We start from the raw sequence: 24657 nt of genomic DNA, 5'->3' as shown, positions 1-24657 counted from the left end.
GGTTTGTGTCCTACGAAATACCTTTCCGTTTCTTATGACAAATCCTAACATACTTGAAGCTTTTTTTACTATTGCATCGATGTGAGGAACGAATGTAAGTTTTGTGTCAAAGATAATTCCTAGATCGCGTATAGTCTGCACTTTAGGAAGACATTCGCCAGCAATATGATAGGATGAAGAAACTGCATTGATCTTACGTGTAAAACTAATAGAGGAGCATTTTTTGGCATTGAGAGACATACCGTTTTCTGAACACCATTTATTAAGTCTGTCAATGTCATCCTGGAGGAGAGCGATATCGGAAGGACAAGTTATCATTCTAGCGAATTTGAGGTCATCTGCATACATGAACGGGATAGAGTGATGAAGTTGGGCGGGCAAATCGTTTATAAATATATTGAATAATATTGGACCAAGGTGGGAGCCTTGTGGAACACCTGAAGGGATATTATAAGTCTGAGAAGAAAAACCATTAATAACTACATAAAATGAACGGTTATGGAGATATGACTCAATCCATTTTAGTAGGGGATCCGTGACGCCGTAGGAAGAAAGCTTCTGAATCAAGACCATATGAGAAACTCGGTCAAATGCCTTACTAAAGTCGGTGTAGATAACGTCGATCTCTTTATTAATATCAACAGCCGTAGTGACAAGCTCAGAGAAGGAGGCAAGATTGGTAGAAGTTGACCGTGCAGGAACGAAACCATGTTGATGATCGGTTATATACTGTTTGAAGTGACATTGAATAAAAGGACAGATAAGGGATTCGAATATCTTGGCAAAAGTGCAAAGTATAGATATCGGTCTATAGTTCTTCACTACGCTAATATCATCGGCCTTGTGTATTGGAACAACTTTAGCTCTTTTCCATACATCTGGAAAAATACCAGTTTCAAGCGATTCACGGTAAATAATATGTAGCGGATAAGATAATGTTTTTGAACAATTAGATATAAAAAATGGGGGGATACCGTCAGGGCCAGCTCCTTTAGCAGCATCAAGGTGTTTCAGTTTTTTATTAATCGAGTCAAGGTTTAATGTTACGTTATTAAGACATTCAGATGATTTTATGACACTGGCCATATTAAAGTTATTGGTGTCATCCTCCCTGTAAACTGATGAAAAATATTGAGCAAATAAATTACAAATCTCTAATCCTTCCGAGCTTACAGTAACCCCGTCTGTCATCGAAGCAGGAAAGCTACTCGCACCTCCTCGTTTTGCTTTTATGAAGGACCAGAAATATTTTGGATTATTATGTATATTATTTTCAACGTGAGAAATATAGGAGTTATAGCAAGAGATTGCGTATGCGTCACATCTTTTTCTTAGTAATTTTAATTCAATTAGGTCTCGCGGATTTTTAAACTTTTTGTACCGTTTTCTTGCATTATTTTTTTCTTTTAATAGTTTTATAAGAGTACGATTAAACCAAATTGGATATGTGTTCGAATGGGTTTTTTTATAAAAAGGGACCAGTAACATAATTGCATCCATAAGAACCTCATAGAACGTTGATACCATTTCATTAACATCGTCACAGTTTCCAAATAATTCATCCCAGTTTTGACGATCTAAGTGTTTATTTATGCTGTCATAATCAGCTTTACGAAAGTTTGGGATCAAGGGAAGGTTGTTGCTCTTTAAACTATTGGTCTCGATTAAAGGAATAGTGATAACAATGGGCGGATGATGAGAGCCTGGGTTAGAAAGAATCTCACAAGCATTGGAAACAGATGTAGATATAATATCTGTCAAAACTAGATCGAGTGTTCTGCCGAGATTATTAAGAATGCCATTACGCTGAACAAGGTTATTTAAATTCGCAAAATCAATTAGCATCTCTTCTGTCAGCGACAATTTAACGTTAAGTGATTGCTGATTATTCGGTTGTGCCCAGTTTATGCGTCCCAGATTAAAGTCTCCTATAAGAATTGTCGAGCTATCAATTGACTCCATGACCTCATTACAGTTTGAGAGGAAATAATCTAAGGTAGTTTTCACAACAGGTGGGGGTAAGTATACGGCACATAAAGCAATTTTGGCACATGAGTTATGCAAGGGGAGATCGAGAGTGACCCATAAATCTTCACAGTTAGTTTCCCAACTATACATTCTAACGGGCGCGAACCTTTTCAATACTGCTACAAGAACACCACCACCCTCCTTACCACAATCAAAGCCGGTTGACTCTCGATCCCTCCTGAATACAGTATAACGGTCATCAAAAAGTTCATGTGAAGAAACACTTTTGTTTAGCCAGGTCTCAGTCCAAACTATAACATCATAATTAGAACAGCAGACATTCGTATAAACACTATGAGTTTTGGTTCTAAGACCACCTATGTTTTGATAATATATATTAATGCTCGAGAATTTTAAAATAGTTATAACAAATCAGCTTGCTAGGTATCTTAAACTATCTTAAACTATCTTATTTAAAGAGTCCATATCTCTAATCAGTATATATTCGGAAACGTCAGATTTTCTCACAAAGACGCGGCCTCCTCTCACCCAGACATGCTTATATCCCTTCTCTTTTGCTTTTATTCGTGTTGCCGCATGAAGTGACTTGTTTGCGAGGCTCAAATGTTCCATAACGTATATCGGGGATTTCACACCCACAAATCCCAGGTGTGACGTGTTCAATTTTTCGGGAACAGGTTTAGATTTGTTGAAGTTAATTGCTGCAGCTAAGAATGAGTCTCGAAGTCTGGGTGTATTAAATTGCACAATAATGGATTTAGGTCGGTTATTGTTGTTATTTGACTTCATGACTCGCGTGCAGTGAGAGACGTCTTCTTCTTTTACTTCGCTTTTTACAATCTTCCCTAAGTCCATAACAATTTTAATTACATTTTCATTACTTTTTTGGGGTACACACTGTATCTCGACGTTGCTGGCCCGACTCTGCTGTTCTAAATAATTGAGACGGCCTGTCATATCTTGTAAGGTAGTTGACATTTTATTATGTTGATAAAAAATAGTTTTTCTACTTATTTTGCGTTTTTGTTTCCTTGGTTGTCCTATATTTTTATCTCAATGTTGCTTAATAATGATGATATCTCTATGGTATTTTCAAGGTTTTCAAATAAATCAATAAATTGTTACACATTAAATGTACATCAACAGAGATAACTTGCAAAATGCAATTAATCGGATGCGTACACGTACGCACATCATTAGTATTACTCCACCGCGCAAAAACCAGGACCATAAGACGGCACGTTCCTGTCGAGTCGGCTACTAAAATTGGCATTGGAATTGAGAAACTCGTTAGAAGGAGTGGTTTTTACCGCGTACTCGCAGATCTCAGATTTCTATTGAACCGGCCGATGCATTCCGGCGATAGGTACCTAGGTACAGCGTAGAAACATAGATCAGTAACTTGATTTTTACGGGAGGCTAATTAAATTTGTTTTAAGCAACCATTCCTCAACTTTCCTATATACTTATGTACAAAGATCTATGTAACTCCGTATAAGATAAAGTCTAAGGAAAAAACGTGCCTCGGAAATCAAGAAAATTTTATTCTCGGATAGATGGTGCTACACCTTTTGACCTTTTCTCGGCTAGATGGCGTTGACGGTTTCGTCCGTTATTTAATAATTTGAACACGTATTAGTGAAAGAACATGGGTCAAAATCATATAAAAATAATAAATATTTTAAAAAAAACGGACGTGCGAGTCGGACTCGCCCACCGAGGGTTCCGTACTTTTTAGTATTTGTTGTTTTTGCGGCAGCAGAAATACATCATCTGTGAAAATTTCAGCTGTCTAGCTATCACGGTTCATGAGATACATCCTGGTGACAGACAGACGGACAGCGAAGTCTTAGTAATAGGGTCCCGTTTTTACCCTTTGGGTACGGAACCCTAAAAATCATTTATGCATATATACATTTTTTGGTATTTTTATACATTTTAAACATTTTAGTTAATAAATTGAAATTGAATTGAATTGAAATTGAAATTTTCATTTTTAGTTTTAATCGTGTGTCGATAGATGGCAGTAAACTGTGACTACAAATTTTACTACGACAGTAACCCTCTGAATAACGGACCCCTTAGTTATGGAATTGAATGTCTCTGTTATTGTAATTTGGGGTGTAACTAATACACTGTATGCATTATCATTAATTTATTAACACATAACGTATAATAATATACTTTTTCAATATGTGGCACACATGTATATACCTATCCGTAGTTAACTGATCGTCTTCTTTTTAACTTGGGCAAAATTTAGTATGTCTGTTCGGTTGTTGTTCTCCTCTACAGGTCGCATTTCTCAACCGATTCTATTAGTGTTAAATAAAAATGTTAAATAGAAATAGAAATTCATGGTAATATTATATAATATGTATTAAATTAAACTTAGTTTCTAATCTAAAGTACCTAATGTACCTATCTTACCTTATAATAAGTATAAGCTTAAGATTTAAGATAATTTAATTTAATTTAAGATGATTTTGGTAAGCCTTGTACTTAATGGAAGAGCGGAGCCTTCTGGCACAAGTATCTTTTTACTTAAAAGAAGGTACTTGTTTCGATCCTAGTTAAAACCTGTTGTGTACCCAATAAATCTTTCATTTACTTTCATTTTTTTCAAAAATAAGAATGTGAACTTTGTGTGCGGAGATAATTGGTTGGAATTTTTGAGTCGATACTGTTTATGGTTTCAAAATTGATGGAATGGTTTGCCGACCGGTCTGGCCTTGTGGGTAGTGACCCTGCCTATGAAGCCGATGGTCCCGGGTTCGAATCCCAGTAAGGGCATTTGTTTGTGTGATGATACAGATATTTGTTTCCGAACTTTCCGAGTCATGGTTGTTTTCTATGTATATTATAATATATATGTCGTTGTATATTATTATATTATTTATTTAAAAAATGGCGGAGTTGTATGGATTCGTAAGGTCTACAGGTCACAGAGACTAGTTTATTATTATTATTTACTACATGTTACCTACTTAATCTAACTGGATAAATCCTGAAGTATTCGAGAATTTTCAGGTCCAAAAAAGTCATGTAGGAATGAGTAATGGAATGCGTATGCCATTAATTACTTGTTTAAAACTTAGCTAACATTCCCAGTTAAAGAAGTTAAGTACCTACTGATAATAAAGTATTTACTGTGCAGGTATCGTATGAGGCTCGTCGGCCAATGGCAGACCTGGAGCAGTTGCCTTCGGCAGACAGGCTGGCTGGCAAGCGCATCTGATCTCACGTAGCGAAATGGCGCTTATGAATCTGAATTCTGATGGACATACGCCATCTTACTGGATGGACTTAATGTAGTCGTAAGTACTTAAATATGTATTGGAAAATTCCATTAACTCTTGATTTTGACTACAGGCACTACAGCGGATGGATAAAATTTAGCTAGTAACTTAACATTGCGTACTAGGTGTAATATTTGCTTAGCTTTAAATTATGTAGACGAAGTAGGTAAAGATTGATTTACGAAGAAAAGCCTTTAGTTGTTAGTTAAATAAGTTACTATACCTCAGATATATAGTCTCAGAGTTACATAACACTATGTTGCCTCCTAACTTATAATAAGTTGTCTATTTCTAAAAACCGGACAAGTGCGAGTCGGACTCGCCCACCGAGGGTTCCGTACTTTTTAGTAATTGTTGTTGTAGCGGCAACAGAAATACATCATCTGTGAAAATTTCAACTGTCTAGCTATCACGTTTCGTGAGATACAGCCTGGTAACAGACAGACGGACAGCGGAGTCTTAGTAATAGGGTCCCGTTTTTATCCTTTGGGTACGGAACCCTAAAAATAAGGATACTGGATCCTAAAACTATTGGCATGCATGCAGGGGAGTCGAGTAAAGCAAAGCCTGCAGCTCACTGTTGCATAACTTTCCATTTTTATTCTTTACGACTATAACTAAAAACAAAAATAAAACATAGGTTCTAAGGATTAATTAGCACACAAGACGCGACAGGAGCGTTTAATTAATACTTAAATCAAACGGAACTTCATTAGCAACAGCAACAGAAAACCAGTCATACAAGAACTGGAGGCTTGCCGGCAAGTAGGCTATAGCTACGTATTTGTATCTGTATTCCTCCATTAGCTATTTTGATTAAAAAAACCGGCCAAGTGCTAGTCGGACTCGCGCACGAAGGGTTCCGTACCATTACGCAAAAAACGGCAAAAAAATGACGTTTGTTGTATGGGAGCCCCACTTAAATATTTATTTTATTCTGTTTTTAGTGTTTGTTGTTTGTTGTTATAGCGGCAACAGAATTAACTACATTATTACATTTGTGAAAATTTCAACTGTCCAGCTATCACGGTTCATAAGATACAGCCTGGTGACAGACGGACAGACAGACGGCGGAGTCTTAGTAATAGGCTCCCGTTTTTACCCTTTGGGTACGGAACCCTAAAAAGTATCACTCGCAAGACTCGATCGCAAAAGAGATAGAACGACATACGCCAGTCAAATTAGATCCAATAAAAGCGTTTTGAGGAATTAATTCCCAGCACGCTGGTAATCATTTTAATACCTTAATTTGGCCCTAAATGCGTATAATCCGAGTTTGCTCTATCCCATCTTAAAATTTGAGTCCTTCAGGTGTGTACTGAATCTCTACAATCAACAATCTTGTCCATTTCTTAATTTGTGAGGTTCCATATTTAGACTTGTCTTAGAGGAAACCAAATACGTATATATCTGAAAAAAAAAAAGTTTTTTTTTCTTCATAATATTGTCTTTGGTTACCGCGATAGTTACTCATGAAATAAAACTATGAAAACGGATTATATCGCGTATATTGAATTTATAATACATCCCGACGTTTCGAACCCTTTACAGCGTTCGTGGTCAACAATCACTTTTGTTGCCGGTCCCATATTGGGATACCCTCCTACAATTTAGGAGGGAATTAAATCTTCTCGGGTCCGTGGTGTAGGGTTGGAGCCGGCGTAGTTTTTATCGCGTATATATATATATCTTTACTTGAAAATAATTGTAGTGTATAACTAGCCTTATGAACCGATTTTGCATGTACAACCAGCCTTAAAGTTTGTAGTCTATGATTGTTCATTATTTTAGTATGTGGGTATTTTTGCACTTTGTAATTTTTTCCTCAGTCACCCGTTGACCACGAACGCTGTAAAGGGTTCGAAACGTCGGGATGTATTATAAATTCAATATACGCGATATAATCCGTTTTCATAGTTTTTTTTTTTTTTTCAGTTTTTGGTCCAAACCAAAATATAAACAACGGTAAATGACCAAGTAAATCATTTGTTACCCGGATTTGTAGCTTTCAATTATGTATTCATCATACCTTTGATTGATATGACATCAACTTCTTTAAGTCTACTTTCAGGTCGGACCATAAAGCGATTTCGTTAGCTATTTAAGGGACAAAAGATTTGAAGCGTAATGTTGTCACGTTGAGCCATTCTCCACTTTCGTTAAGTTTATAGCCAATAGCCACATATTCACTCCTGTCACTTGAGTCGAATAGGCTCCCAGAAAATGAGTCACAACTTTACAACGCTCTCCTAATGACAGAGAGCAGCCGGCAGGCTGGCTGGGCCCCTTTCTCCGCACTCGATAAATCAGTTCCTTAGTATTCGTAATAACTGAGCTAACTCGCATCTAGAACGTTATTGGAGTGCCACTAAATATCTAAACAGTTTAGTGTGTCCCGCAATTACTGGGGTAATATGCCTGACTTGCCTGTTAGTGTTCCTATTTAGGTAATTACATAATTAATTTGCCTGCAATAGTCTGCATCAATTTGATTTACGTAGTGACAAATCAACGAGTCGTGTCAATACGGTTGAGCTAATAAAAACACACAATAATCGTAAAAAAACAAAGTACAAAAGTTGATTGGTTTGGATTTCAAAGATGTAAATATGTAAAGTCATTGTCGATAAACAGGTTGTCACATTTTATAGTAGAGCGGTGTCTCTATCTAACCTTATTTTTGTAATCGATTAACAAATTGGTATCCGCTGACCGTGTCAACTCATTTAACACTTGAGGAGATCAATGGTAAATAATTGAAATTCTAAGTAGTACATTTTAACTCTTTAATACAATCATAGCCCTCGACCTCTAGAATTTAAAAATATAAAATTAAATTAAAACTGTACAATAACTAAACTAAAGAAATTGCATTTTAGCGATAAGACAGCCTATCGTTTGTCTAACTCTATAGGTTAGTCCGTTGTACTTAATTCATTTTATGTAGGTTCATACTGTTTTTATTGAAATGTGCTTAACGATAGGACATAGATTGTTAACCAAGGGATGAAAAGCAGACACTCCAGCCGAGGTAGTTTCACCCGAGAAATGATGCCTTTCACCCGAGTTGAGTACTTTTCATTTCGAATACGAGGAAAGTAAAATGCATGTGTTTTTCTTAAAACATGACTAAGAAAAAAATTTTATGCGTAGTATTTCTTGAGGATACTTTCAATTAACAATTTTGGCAATTTATGGAATGGGGAGTTAAATATCAGAATGCAAATTGTATAAATAACAAATCCATGCAAACATTTTAAACCCAAATTTCATTTAATCATCATCATCATTAACTTAAGCCGTCTTAAAACTTCGGTGGAGTATCTTCCAGCTTTCCCTATCCTAAATTTAATTTGCGTAGGGTTTTTTCGGTTTCTAGGCTTAGATAAAGGTATATTTAAGGACTGGCAGCCGAGTCATGAAATAATGAATAAAGAAAACAGAATTTGACACTGTTGGTGGGATTGACAGGGAAACCTATACTGGCGCCATCTATAAATAGCTTCGACCGGCTACCCCCATTGGTTAGTAGCCAAATTAGTTGCATACTCTCAATCGATCTAATAGAGCTTATAAGTAGGTAGAGCCAGAGCCAAATCAGCCAAATGTTTGAGCGCATGTTTGCTGACTGCACTCTGAAATCGATATGCCGACATAAGTTGTAATTTCGGACATCTACATAATATATAGTTTAAGTACATTACGATCACACACTTCCAGGAATGTAATACATTATCCCAGACTTGTACAATTTGTATATAATAGCTAATCAGATGCCATGTCGTGTGTCATGCACAACCTTGCTTCTGAAGAGCTGATGTCTGTCACAATGCTTAGGTACAATGCAACAAACTACTATTGTAGCTTTTCGACCATGCATTTCCTGCGAATTAGCATGTAGAATTAATATGGGTAGATACAGAATACTAAATAATGTCAGTGCCACACACCATTTAAAACCAAAGGTTTCAAGTGCTTTCTTTTTTAACTTTATCTAAAATCTTCTACCTATTCCTTTAACTCGATTGCTGACTACCTTTACTTTATATTGAAATAACCATTTAAAAGAGATAGATATCTAATGGATAGGTACATATATATTTTTTATAAGAAATGGTGTTTTTTAGGGTTCCGTACCCAAAGGGTAAAAACGGGACCCTATTACTAAGACTCCGCTGTCCGTCTGGCCGTCTGTCCGTCTGTCTGTCACCAGGCTGTATCTCATGAACCGTGATAGCTAGACAGTTGAAATTTTCACAGATGATGTATTTCTGTAAATTTTCTGTTGCCGCTATAACAACAAATACTAAAAAGTATCGCCTCGGTGCGCGAGTCCGATTCGCACTTGGCCGATTTTTTTTCGTAAAACTGTCTCGTTGCAGTCTATAGTCTTGTCGTTCAGAACAAAAAATACTTATATACTTACTTACTAAAAACTTCTGAACATTAATAATATCAAAATATCTCCTCCTCATTGCCTCATGAATGGATAGTAATAAAATGTTTCCTGTGCCTCAGAATTAAGGTGTATATTGTTATACTGATGATGATCATAAATAAACGATTTCACTTTATCGATTTATTAATCCAGTTTACTTCTGACGTAGTCGCCATTACGTTTTTAATTCCTATACAATTAGATAAATTAGCCACGTGTCTCTCCACACTGTCTCCTACAACGTGACTCCTATCTTCGCCTTGTAACGACATTGACACCTGTCAAAAGTTGTTAATTACGTGTATGTGATTCATCTTAGCGACGACGCATTGCGGCGTGTAAGCGCATTTGTTCAAAAACTGATAACAAACTTACATTTTATTTAGATGTGACTTTTAACACATTTACTGCCCCCAACGCACATGTGCGTTCACCGTCATATAAGTTTGTTCCTAGGCCACGCCCCCTGGCAGTGAAGGCGTTAAATGATGATTTTGTGTAATAAATGTTTAATAAATTTCAATTTGAATTTATTTATTTTGATTTTGTTAGATATTGTACAGTTAGTTTCCCTTGTGTTGCTGTGGTAAAAAAAATGTGTTTCACTCGGTGGCAAAATTTGTTTAACCCTCGTGCCTGGAAACCCTCGCAACGCTCAAGATTCCATTCTCTTCAAGATTCATTCCAAGACTAGCTTCGCTCGTGGTTCAATTTTGGAATCTTTCGCTTGCTCGGGTATCAGTATTCGCATGAGAGGTTAAACAACAACTTCGCCCCCTTGTAACACAAATAAATAAAATACATTGGCATTGAAACTATAAAATAACATATAATTAATTTATTTTTTGCATCTTGTTTTGACTATATGTATATTCCGCAAAAGAGTTTCAAAACCCAAACATGTTGTACAAATTTCTAGCTTTTAACAATTTGCTTAATATTATTACTTGTATGTCGATCTCTATTAATGTTACTTAATTATCCGATATAATTTAGGGACAAAATACATCCAATATTCGTAGATACTATGAACTGTGACGTCTGTATAACTATTGTATTAGAAATGTCCATGACGGTGATACCGCCATAAAGGACGTATAAGTATATTCGTTATTTGACTGTCAAATAGTGTCAATAATTAGTCCGACGATAGTTGACATGTTTGCCACGGCTAACGTTGTCATCGCTTTTAGTTGATCCATCTAGCAGTGGCACATATCCAAATAGTCTATTGTTTGACGTAAATTGTGGATGAAGCGGTATGCTTCCAGTCATAATCATAACAATCATGCCCATCTCGAGTTATGTCGAGTAAAAAATACGGGTATTACATTTGTTATCGTCGTGCATTCCGTCGAATAATTTAATAAAATTATTTTAGCTTGTCTATTTCTTAAGCTTGTGAGTTGTGACCCGGTCATTTGATCAACGTGATACAAAATGTTTGTCTGGCTGGCTGACAAAACAATGTTTTTTTCTTTGTATTGACAAAATAAATGCTAGAGCCAATGGATACAAAGTATCAATACTCAAGATATTAGTGACCAAGGAAGCAAAAAGGTTTAGAAACTTTAGAAGTAAGAAAGGACCCAATGAAGAAAATGGTTATTAGTTTATTTTATACGTTTAAAAATACCCTGCTAGTTAGGGTTCCGTACCTCAAAAGGAAAAAACGGAACCCTTATAGGATCACTCGTGCGTCTGTCTGTCTGTCTGTCTGTCCGTCTGTCACAGCGTATTTTCTCCGAAACTACTGGATCAATTAAGTTGAAATTTGGTACACATATGTAAGTTTGTGACCCAAAGATGGACATGTAACGTAAACAAATAAAATTTAAACATAGGGACCACTTTTGGGGGGTGAATGAGAAAATTAAAAAATAAAGTTTTTCAAACTATATCGCGTTACATATCAAAAATGTGAGAAACTCAAATATTTTTTTTTATAATTTTAGGATAAACATTTTAGAAGTTATTTAAGAAAATATACAAAAAATGACCATTCGCCCCTTTATCTCCAAAATTACTGGGTCTAAAATTTTGAAAAAAAAAAACACAAAATAGTTCTTTACCTATAGATCACAGGAAAACCTATTAGAAATGTGTAGTCAAGCGTGAGTCGGAATTAATTACTTAATTTTTGATCCGACCCCTACGGGTTTTTTAAAGACAACACTTACATTTCACATAAAAAATACATTGTTTTAATTGTGTAATTTACGGAACCCTTGGAACCCGAGTCCGACTCGCACTTGGCCGATTTTTTGATATAGCTCTGATATTGCTGGCAATAGCGAAATAATAACTTAAGTAAAGATTATTTATTAATTGCACCATGAAAGAAAAAATAATGTAAATAAAGGTAGCAACAGGTGGCCATATCGCTGCTAAGCGAGCTCTTCCAAACAACAAAAATTATTAAATTACTGATAAACTTTACTAAATGTACTTACCAGGGTGTATATCTGTTTAGTTCCCGAGCTAAGCTAGGTCGGTGTATTCCTATTTGTGGACGCTAGGCACAGATGGGAATACGTGTTTTTATATGAACTATTCCCATTTGTCCCCGCCTTATGTACAGTACCTATGGCGGCGGTCAAATACATGTTAATACACCGTTAGGTGTTAAAAACTAACTTATGCCACAGTTACTGTGATATAATGTAATGGTTTTAGAAGGTTAATGTTTGCTAAATATTGATATCTACCATGTGACTGAGCGAAATGAAATAATGCTATAAATATAGTAAACCTAGTTTATGTCTATTGTCTACTTAAAATTCAGTAATCTGATATAACCTTAATATAAACAATTTAGGATAGTAGGTAAAATGGCACCTGTCTTAGTAATATGGTATGTATACAGGGTGTCCTTAGCCATTGGACAAACATAAGGTCACCCTGTATATGTAGGTATTGTAAGTATCTTATCTAGCCACACTATCACCTTATTTATAAGTAATTACTTATACTAAAAGTAACCTACTTGTAGGTCATTTATTTTCACTAGGTCAAGGTTCTCAGGCCCCCTAACCTAAAAAAATTGTTTTAATTCAGAGCTATAAGTAATAAATGTTCCTATTTTCTTGGAAAGTTAAACCAATATTTTCTAATTTGGAAAATGTTATGTTATTAATGTTATTTCTACTCTACATACTCTCTTTCCTTGTTTTCCATTCCATTACATTCCTGATACAAACAAATGATGGTACGAAAAATGTTCGTGTGATGCGGAAGGGTCCTGGATTTTCCCCAGGCTACCATCCCCCACACAGTCCTATCGCTTTAATTGCCCTAGTGTAATAGAGCCCAAGTCAGGTTAAAAAAATGTATGGAAGTTTTTGGGATACTTTTTTCTCTCAAGAATAAATAAAATGAAATAAGTGTGGACAATTTTTCGTAGAATGGCCAAGAAGTGCTTGGGTAATTTTCTCTACGGCTGACCGTATTAATATGTATAAATATTACATTTGGTTACATAATAAGTATACTAATAAAAAAAATATCGTCAGGTAGGGATCCATAGTAAAGCTAAGTCCGGTAGACTTGCATCCTACACACATTTGGACATTTAAATAACTTATTAAGCTGAATAGTAGCAGCACAAATACTTATTTATAACCACACTAAAATACAAAGAATAGGTAATCCAGAGGTCGTGAGTTCAAGTCTCGCCCAAGGCAGTATTTTTCCACTTTTAGATTTGTCCTAAGCTTAATAGCATCGTTCGCAGACGTTTCTGCTTGTTAAAAAAAATTAGTAAAGAGTAGGTATTTGGTAATAAAATTATGGTTTGGAGTTGTTTGGAAATAATGTTAGGGTTGTATTATTTAAAAATTACATTTTAAACTTACATTTCGATAAAAGTAACTGCCAGCCGGTCAACATTTTGATAGTTCAATTCTAAATAGGATGCACTAAATCACTAAGTCTGTGTCCGCATCACTGTCCAATCACCAAAAAAATTATAAAACAGATTAATACTTTGAATAACACCCACAGTCCCTTCAGTGTTTTATTTATAAATATGTTTAGTTACTTGTGTTCGATTCGAAAAAATAAAAATATTCAAATTTAGAGCGTTGTGTTCGCGGCGCGGGAGTGGTAGGCATTCAGGCGTCATACGCGCGTGCGGCTCTGTTCGCAATAGGCGCGAGCGCAGACGCTCCGTCCCTATATAGTACGGCGAGCATGTAGGATGGTTGACGAGCTGAAGTATTGTAACCTACTGTACCCGAATCTCCGGATCAGTGGGGTTTCTGTATGATATTAGACCAAAATTCGGCGCAGGCGGTAATTTTCACCTACTTTACCATCTCACCCCACCTTCCATTCCAGAAGGAAAACAATAGACACCTGAATTTATCTTTGTTCAATTAACCAATACAACATAGGTACTAACTCTACAACATAAATCTACCTACCTATACCATTACAGCCAATGTAATTGAATACAAATATTTTTAGGGATTTTTTCTCTTCATATTTGGTTACTCGAGTTGCATACGCTAATAATCCCTACCATAAGTTACGTAGGTACCAAGGTACCCAAACTGTAAATTTTTTGTATTGTATTTTGTATTGATTTGTAATTCAATTTATGCTTTCAAGGAGCTAATAAAACTAGAGTTAATTTGCAAAACATAAGACTATAAACCGGGGGTCAAAAATAAATGGATTAATCTTTTAAGATAAGAAATATTAGATATATTTTTTTGTAACTTTCTGACTTGCCTTTAGTAACTTGTTTGCTTTAATAACTTTTTTGAACTTGTGATGAAAGCCTCTCAGTAAATTATCCGTTAATCTGTACAAGGAGCTCGGGACATAATCGTCATTAAGTACGCGACTTTCAGATTTAAAAGTAACTTCAGTAATTATTAGCAAAATTTCAAATACAGACACTACTAAAAAAATACATTTGTAGTACAAATACAAACCCAAAACCTCAGTTCGGCCAAACTTGTATACTTAGATAACGGATGCTGCACATTTATTACGTTTCATACCCTGAAAAGCCTAATATCTTGAAATCCACTTATTGTTGACCGGTTAATAGGGTCTTATTTATTGAAAATTAATTCTAGTATATTAGATCTTCGAAGGAAGGAAAACCTCGCAAATTAGCCTGTAGAATAAGTACCTGAAACTTTTCTTTATTAATATAAAAGAAAATTTTTGTGATACAGACGATACAGTGAATAGTAGCGAATTATACAACCAATCAATCAAAATATAGCTATAGTCTGTCAAACATCTTTGTCAGTAGAAATAGGCGCGAAATTTAAATTTTCTACAGGATAATAACCCTTCGCGCCTACATATAGGTAGCTTAGGTTAGCTGAATCGCATTCTCTAAACCTAAAATTGATTTGCCACTTATAAACACATTATTAGTCAATCGTGTCTAGTCGGCTAACATTGCAATGCTTCCGGTTTAAATGGAGAAGTCAAAATAATCCTAATTACATTAATTACATAAACGCACTTACGTAATCGTAACGAGCACGAAAGGTCAAGTTTAGAGTCTAGACCCATACGCTCACCACTGCAGTTTGAAAAGTAGCGCATGTTTCACTTTTACTGCACTCTCAGAGAAAACAACTTTAATTTCATTTTACAGGCTGTTCTCGAATATACTTTTAGCTAAAATTTCAAAAATGAATGCAATTTTATAAAAAAAATTAGGAAATTCGTAGTCGGCTGGTAGTCAGGCTAAGTTATTTTTTTTGTTGAAGTCATTAACTATATTAAGCTGTAGCTTTATTGAAAAAAAAAATGAGTGTTTTAGAATGTCTTATAAACTTGTTTTTTTTATTGATTTTAATATAAACAAAAGATGTCATTAACGTTTATTTAAAATGAACACGTCATGAGTTACGGGTACTTTTAACCTGCCTTACTAACATAACTAACATTGCATAATAAGTTTTACCATTCTAAACATCAACCCTTTGTTTGCACAAGAATATATAACAATCGTTCAACACGTACCTGTTTAAATTAATCCCTATCTACGACGTACCAATTAGTTTTATTTCAGAGAACACGAATTCTTATTGCAACGTGGTCGGTAAGAACACAAATGGTTAAACGACGTGTTCTAGACCTTATTTAGAAAATAATTTCTACCTATAAAAGTAGGTAAGTACCTATAGTTCGTATAAAATAAGCTGGTATCACACCTAGTAATTGTTACTTTTTGTTCAAACTTTCACGATTTTTAACCGACTTCAAGATTTCAAAGGAGGAGGTTCTCAATTCGGTTTTTTTTTTATATAATGTTTGTTACTCCATAACTCCGTCATTTCTGGACCGATTTTGAAAATTCTTTTTTTGATTGTAAGTATATACATACAGATTGGTCCCGTTTTTGTCAAAAAGCAGTTCTGATGATGGGATCCATGAGGAATCGAGGGAACTCCTCAAATATTAAAGGCATACATATAGTGATTTTAGTATTTTCATCAACAAATCAAGCACTTACATTTAAAAAAGTAACATTTGATGAAGTGGAACTGCTGATGATGATCAGAACGGAACTCTTTAATGACGCATAGTTCACGTTTGGCGATTTGTCCTCTTCATTATGTTTGTTAAGCAAGTTAGGTTTTCAAGAAACATTTTTGTCAAGCTCGAGTTCTGATGATGGGATCCATGAGGAATCGAGGGAACTCCTCAAATGTGAAAGGCATACATATAGTGATTTTTGTATTTTCATCAACAAATCCAGCATTTACATTAAAAAAAGTGACATTTGATGAAGTGGAACTGCTGATGATGATCAGAATGGAACTCTTCAATGACACATAGTTCACGTTTGGCGATTTGTTCTCTTCCTTATGGACCCAGACCCAAACTTGGACCCGGACTCGGACCTGGACCCGGGTCTGGACATGGACCTCAACTCGGACCCGGACCCGGACCGAACTCTGACCCAAACTTGGACCCGGACAGCCGGACACGGACCCGGACTGTCGGATCCGGACCCAGATCCGGACCCGGAAATGCTACTTGAAAAGTGGGTTAGGTGGGTGGGTGGGTTTTGAACTGCGATTCTCACAGAACAGAACTGCTATCAGAAAAGTAGGTTAGGTTAGGTTAGAGCTGTGACCCTTACAGAAACGAAATGCTATCAGAAAAGTAGGTTAGGTTAGGTTAGAACTGCGACCCTTACAAAAACGAAATGCTACTAGAAATGTGGGTGGTTTTACCTCCTTTTCTACATAATTAGGCAAAAGATTCTGTCTTTTTCATTTTATTGTCTGGAATCTAAGAGTGCACCATCAACAATAAGTGAACTTCCAGCGGCATCCCCCATTGAAGTCGGTTTTTTTTTCTTAAAAATTATTACGAAAACAGGACTTTATCGCGTAAACACAGTATTAGTCCCGATTTAGTAAATAATATTTTTTGTAAATAGGTACCTAATATGCGATGCGATTGAGTGCAAAAAACTACTGTGCAGCCAGACATTATGAATGACAAATAGTAAAGTAGGTAATGCTATAAAATTCACCGAAGTCTGCAAAGTCGTTGAAGTCTTCAAGTATGGACTCGCGCGCGAGAATGCAAGTCATGCTAGGCTAGTCGGTGTTGTCCTGGATCATGTTATTGATTTAAAACAAGTTGATTCCAAGGATTCGGACAAGGATAATCTCACAAGATGTAAGTATGGATGGACTCGCGCGCGAGAACGCAACTCATGCTAGCAGGTCAGAGATTTAGCTAGCAGGGCTAGATCCTAACTTTATTCAAACCGTAGAAGCAAATCCTCCTCCGTCCTCATAAACATTTCTCAGAAATAGTAAGATGGCTTTTTAATATTCAATAAAATAAACTATAATAAGACCTTGTTTGTTTAGCGAAGCAAATAACCTAGTGCGTATTATTTTGCATAACATCATAAATCATAAATATTATATCAAAGTCTTTACGTCATTGATTTAAATTTTTGTAGTTTAACGTTACGCAGCCGCGTAGAAGATGTTAAAAATTTTGAGTTATTCCCACTAGTTACCACCAAGTTCTTACCAGTGGTAACTACTGGGAATTTTTTCCCACCTTTGACTAACTACTGGTAACTACTTTGGGACGAGCCGCGTTGGTACGGCATAAACCTGTATCAAACGGCAACCAGCCTTCAAGAGCGCGCTCGCCTGCTTGCCGCTTTCGAATGGGAATCCGGGCAGTGGCTCCAACTCTGCCTTCCATATCAACTGGAACACTTTTAGACAACTCCACCTTCCGCCTCTCTGTCGCTCTCCGCATGGGAGTGAACTGTGATGCCCCACATCGTTGTCGCTGTGGTGACCCAGTCGACTGGTTGGGCCACCATGGACTATCCTGCGGCAGAAGTGCTGGGTGTGCCCCCCGCCATGCAGGCCTTAATGATATCATCCGTCGGGCCTTAGCCAGTACAGGAGCACCGGCCGTTTTGGGGCCAACGGCCTGGCCCGCGATGACGGTAAAAGACCCGACGCCCCCGACGGCATGACCCTCGTGCCATGTAAGATGGGACGGCCGTTGGTTTGGGACGCAACCTGGGCCGATACCCTAGCGCTATCCCATCTCCATGGCACCGCAGTGAAGGCTGATTCGGCTGCCAATTCGGCTAAGTATGCAACCATAAATAGTGGTTGCATATTTGAGCCGTTTGGAGTTGAAACTATGGGGCCTTGTAGACGGCGATTTGGGGCAAATTTTCTATTTATAGTTCATTTTTAAGTTTAGTTTTTAATTTGGTTTGTAATTTTTATTTTTATTCAGTTTAGTGTAACTTTTTACTTGTATAAAATATAATGTAAAATTTAAGCTTCCTATAATTTAAATTAGCTAGCTTAATTATAATTTAAATTAATGCCAATTTTATACCGTTTCTAATAATCACTATATACAATGTTGATATGGCGAAAGCTATATTACGAAGTTTTCCATATATTATGTCAATGTCTAGGTAAATACCTCATTTTGACATGACTTGTAATATTTAAATGTCGCTGATAATATCGCCACTTCTCGCAAAAATAGTCAAATGATCGCTATGTCACGAGGTGACACTAAAACAAGTCAAAAGATGTATCCGTTTTATGAGCACACAATACCTATATTTTTTTAATAGATATAATATTGTCTTGTAGGTTTAGTTGTCCAAAAAGTTGGTTAAAATTAAGTGTTTAAGAAAAAAATTCTATTAACCGCTTAACCGTTAAGCGGTTAAAAACAGAATATCATCCAAAGTCCGTTAAGCGTTAAACCTTAACGCATAACCGACTTTGGATGATATTCTGTTTTTAAGTTTAAAATTTGCGATTTTTAGACTTTCTCAGCGAACTTTGTGGCATTTAAAAACTTTATAGATAGGTATTCATTACCAATGTGATGTCAATTCAATTTCAATACCATTGCGTCCAGATACTTTTGAAACACATCTTACCGCGACTTGCGCGAGGACAAATCGACGCAACTTGTATATGAAATCATACGAGTCGCGGCAAGATGTGCTGGTCATGCTGATGGTACACATATTTATTATTTACAAACATTTATGCAATTTGTTTTTAATATCGTTTTGTTGGACGATTTTCTAATAAGGCTACCGACCGATGTCAGAGTAAATTAAACACTATTAATGAAAACAACTCATCATCAGTAAGTCATCATCGTCCTCGCGTTGTCCCGGTTTTTTGCCACGGTTCGATGGGAGCCTGGGGTCCGCTTGACAACTAATCCCGAGAATTGGCCTAGGCACCAGTTTTTACGAAAGCGACTGCCATCTGACCTTTCAACGCAGAGGGTAAACTAGGCCTTATTGGGATGTTTTCCTTCATTGAAAAGCGACTGGTAAATATCAAATGATATTTCGTACACCCAAAAACTCATTGGTACAGTCGCCATCATATATATCGGAGCAGCCAAGGTGCAGACAAATATCTGAACACGACTCTATTGACAGGGCGCTAGGTGCGTGTTCAGATATTTTTGAGTCTCTCGGCCGCTCCGATATATCTGATGGCGACTGTACGAGCCGGGGTTTGAAAACAACTGTAAGTAACATTGATAAATGATAAGCAATGTACATGATGGGTTATCGTATGTTACTTACTTTCAAAATTTTCAACTAAATGTTGCATTGAGAATAAATACGCATCAGAATAAAAATAATAGGTAAGTGTTCAGAGTGATATGTGCGAATTGTCACACCAACGGCACGAGTGCTTAGAGGAAACCCAAAAAACATGAGTATATTTGTCAATATATCATTGCCATAATTGGTTAACAGTTTTCATTTGAACCTATGCTGTGCGCCTGTTAAATATAATTCAATAGACACTGTACAGTCGCCATCAGAATGTTGGAGCGCCAAAGGTGCTCACAAATATCTGAACATGCTCTTTAATGTCTTGATGTCTGATGCTTTCAGATATTTGTGAACGCCTTGGCCGCTCCGATTTATCCGATTGGTTGGCGTCTGAACGATGTTCATGACGAAAATATCAAACTAACGTGGAATGTATGGGGCCCAATACATTCCACGACTCTTCTCTTTCCGAACAGACTCTAAATTATGTCATTTTGTTATGGTTATGATCTGCCAGCTGTCAAGGGTAACATTTCTGATTGAAGACAACCTATTTACGATTTTCAAGTCGTGGAGGCGTGGTTGCCTCACCGTAACCATTTATAAATATTGATAATTGACGATCCGTGGAAATCACAACTAAAGTCCTAAACACATTCCGAGAAGGAATCTTATGTAAATACGCGGTATATGGTGGTTGTTTTTAAATCCTCTTCTATGTCCTATTTACCGAGTGAATGACTTGTAACTGCGGATTAACTTATTTTGTCAAATAAACATGGTTATCTTTACAAGCTTTTTAAACTTGCAATGTTCCTATTATGTATGTTTGTACGGGTCAAATCTTGCAAGTTAAATTTGACTCACTTTCCAGTTTCCGATGTAGCTGAAAATTTGCAACATACGTAAGTCGGGTGACAATGCGATATTATGATACCATCGAGCTGATCTGATGATGGAGACAGGAGGTCGCCATAGAAACGCTGTGATAAAACAACGCAACCTAATTGTGTTTGGGTTTTTAGAATTGTTTTAATGTGTATTAGGTGCTTGTGGAAAGAAAAATACAGTCAGCGATAAAAGCGTGTACAAAAAATGGAATTTTTGCTAAAAACTTATTACAGAAAAATGTTTTTAACGTAGACATGTAAAAAATTTATAGCCGGCTAGCCAAACTGCAAAGTCGCATTAGATATATTATTATAAAACAAAGCACATTGAGATCAAAACCGGATTCGGGCATTTAATTCGGTGTTGATTTGATTCGGTGTCATAGGGCCTAAATTTTAACTAAATGGAAACCGGGTCTAACTCGACTACTTACCAAGCAAAATTTAACTAATAAGGTTCACAAACACACCAAAAGATACCAAGCTTGGTAAAAGTATATGTACCAAATTAAAAACTTGTAAAATTGACCTTATATTTGCTTCAATAAATAAAATACTTATAGGTATGTATATATGAGATACATATTTTTTTTTAGAAAAGTTAAATAACATAAGTATGAAAATTTTCTTACATACAATAAGACTTATAAATTATCACCTCTAAGTAGGAAAGTGAAATTGCAATCCCTTCCGTAAATAAAATACTTCTTCTTCAGTGGGTCCCTCAATACTGAGGATAGTGACATCATGTCCTTCTGCTGAAGGTTCCTCCATAGGGTTCTGTTCCTCGCCAAGCGCATGGCCTCGTGCAGTTTTAATTGCATAGGTGCCGTAATTTGAGCACACCATCTAGTGGGAGGAGGGCCCTGAGGTCTAGTGCCTTCAACTTTGCCCGTCATTATATATTACTCTTTCCAGGCTATCCGGAGAACGACCTGAGAGGTGTCCGAAGTAAGTAAGCATTTGGTCCTGGCATATCGTTGACAGCCGGCGTTTTATGCCAAGCTCTTCCAGTATGGACTGATTGGTACGCATTGCCGTCCACGGTATTCGTAAAAGCCGGCGCCAACACCACATCTCAAACGCGTTGATACGCTTGGTCAAATTGGCTCGGATAGTCCATGTCTCCATACCATACAGAAAGATTGGGAAAACGAGAGAACGCACAAGTCTAATCTTCGTCTGTCTTAATATACTACGATCCTTCCAAATCTTATCTAGCCGAGCCATAGCTCCCTTCGCTATTTGAAAATACTACTAAGTACTAACTAATGCTTACACTTAATATGATCCAAAGTATGTGACACAAATTGCTCCTTGCAAAGTGTCGAATTCCGTTATCGGCATACTTACCTACGAAGTTTATGAAAAATGGTAACGGAATGGGATAAAATCTTAGGACACTTTTTTTTCTCCAATTTCGATCGAATGAGATCGTGATTCTGAATAGATATAACATAAAAATTACCAAATTTTATATAAAAAAAATGTTTATCTAGATGTTTTGCAAATCTGCCGAGCAGGGTCACAGCCGCAGCAACCTTGCGTGGTACTTGCTGAAAGGAAATCGAGAGACAATGTGATGCCTTTGCTAGGCTGTTTGACCATTGTTACGAGTTGCGACATTTGTATTGCAACGTATCTAATCACCTTAATTCAGTACTGATTTACGACAAGATCGCGCAAATACGGCTAAAACATTGTAGCTACGTTTATGTAGGTACCAGTTTTTCCTATTAAAGGTACCTAGATGGTAACAACTCCGTTAAAACAGGGCTGATCTATGAACTATAAAGACATTTTAATTATAAGTATATTATTTTGCATAGATACATGTATACACGGTGTTTCATGACCCACTGAAAACCTAAAAACAGTTTGTTCAGAATCGATAGGAGTATCGATTGCGCTATATTTTAATGGGGGTAATTTTTTATTGTTTTTTATTATTTTTACATGCTTAGTCTACATGTTCGTAATGCAACAACATCAATAACTAGCATTTGACACGTTTTTTGTCAATGAGCAACACCCTTAACTGGCCATTGGTAAACCTTATCTCGTTGCAGTAAGGTATGCAAATGGTCAGTTAACAGTGTTTACGATGGTGAACTAGCAATTGTTTGATGTCACTAAAACGACGAAGTATCTTGTGTAGAATTACCAGTCGAATAGAATTGTTAAGAAAACTAAACAACGATTTTTTTTTTATATTTATCGGATTAAAGAATGAATACTCAAGATGAGTTTAAAATAAAATAAAACTGATGGGGTGTCTCAGGTTTTCAGTGGCTCAAGTAACACCGTGTATCCATATAGGAAGAGAAGTCCGTCTGTCAAGTCAATTATAAGACCATCTACAAGCTCTTTCGTTGCTTCTAACTCTTGCGTTTCTACACGTCGGTAGAGCAGAAAGACCGAAGCTCTTCCATGCTGACTGTGTCTGAGCGAAGCTAAGAACTTATTCAAATACTTCTTGGTCTATGACGGTGACCCAACCAACAATTTTATATGCCGGTCTTCGCCACATTGACCTTAGTTAAGTGTAAAATCAATTGAAATGAAACCTAATGAGTAATGTTTGAGCCCGCGACTTACGGATTGAAAGTCGCACGCTCTTACCGCTAGGCTACCAGCACTTTTTTGCAAAAGATTAAGATTAATCAATAAGGTAAATTATCCATAAAAAACCGGCCAAGTGCGAGTCGGACTCGCGCACGAAGGGTTTCGTACCATTACGGAAAAAAACAGCAAAAAAATCACGTTTGTTGTATGGGAGCCCCATTTAAATATTTATATTATTCTGTTTTTAGTATTTGTTGTTATAGCGGCAACAGAAATACATCATCTGTGAAAATTTCAACTATCTAGCTATCACGGTTCATGAGATACAGCCTGGTGACAGACGGACAGACGGACAGCGGAGTCTTAGTAATAGGGAACCCTAAAAATACTCAATTTCATCGAAAGATTAATCGCATCAACACTGTTAAAGTAAGTTGTGATTTGATTTCGATACCTTTGAGATCTGAATTTCACAATAAATCCATGACACGCTATGCTACGGTTACTCTTTTTTACATCAATGTAACATTATGCCCCACTTTCTATCATTATAATACCCCCCATGGAAACAACTAGCTAGGTCAGTTATTATTGTTTTCCATCAGTATAAGCGGTTGCAAAATTGAGAAAAAAACTTTAGCAAAAAACGGATATTTGCAGCTATTAATTAGATATCGTGCCGTGCCGATTGTTTTTAGTGTTCCGTACAAAACTTTATTCACGGATAACTTGTGTTATTTGCGCGTGCGCGTATTGTATTCTGCCCGTCCCTCTATTTGTTAGTAGTGCAATAATTACCCACGATTGTTTTTGTAAATTTTGTTATTGTGATATTTGTAAATAATGTAAGTTTAAATTCAATGCTTACGGGCGCAATTGCATGGCATGTAAGTAAATAGTTTTTAAGTCTCATGAAGTGAAATGTTAATTTCTTTTGAGAATAATAAATATCTTTAACCCGATTTTGTAAAGTTATCCGAACAGATGAGCAAGTGATAAAGGCGGTTATTGCACTGGATGCGATTCGCACGTCGTAGTCGGCACAACTTATGTATTTTGGTACACGCGCTAGTTTCACTATTTGTGACGTTTTCAACCAAAAGGTACCACATTGTCGCTTGTTGATAAGGTTGATTTCTAATTGAAGCTATATGGAAATAGCGCCTTACTGACAACAAGTACCCTACAATAAGTACAATAAGTACCCTTTAAAAAATAAAAAAAACACTGTTAAAAATTTAAATAAATATTGTGATTCAAACTTAATATCGACACCTTAACCACGAGTTAGCCTTGTTATGTGGCGGTGTTATTATGTATATATATTCACTTCACGTTGGTATAATGAAGACCCTAATATTATGTAGATTTTGCTACAGGAAAAAGGTAATATCC

General features: G+C 36.4%; 1 protein-coding gene across 2 annotated transcripts in view; it reads right to left on the bottom strand.

The window, feature by feature from the left end:
• LOC134744233 (putative inorganic phosphate cotransporter) overlaps nt 1-24657 on the bottom strand; it is a 46303-nt gene that overhangs the window by 15880 nt on the left and 5766 nt on the right. Inside the window, exon 1 of one of the 2 annotated variants that reach the window (XM_063677974.1) lies at nt 13581-13793. The exons of the other annotated variant lie outside the window; for it this stretch is intronic. Within the exon in view, the coding sequence (XP_063534044.1) occupies nt 13581-13614 (34 nt within the window). The 5' untranslated portion in view covers nt 13615-13793. Of the gene's footprint in view, nt 1-13580; nt 13794-24657 lie in introns of those variants that run through there. 2 annotated transcript variants of the gene reach the window in all.

The sequence above is a fragment of the Cydia strobilella genome, chromosome 9, assembly GCF_947568885.1.
Source record: "Cydia strobilella chromosome 9, ilCydStro3.1, whole genome shotgun sequence".
NCBI lineage: Eukaryota > Metazoa > Arthropoda > Insecta > Lepidoptera > Tortricidae > Cydia > Cydia strobilella.
This window is presented reverse-complemented; position numbering and strand designations above follow the sequence as displayed.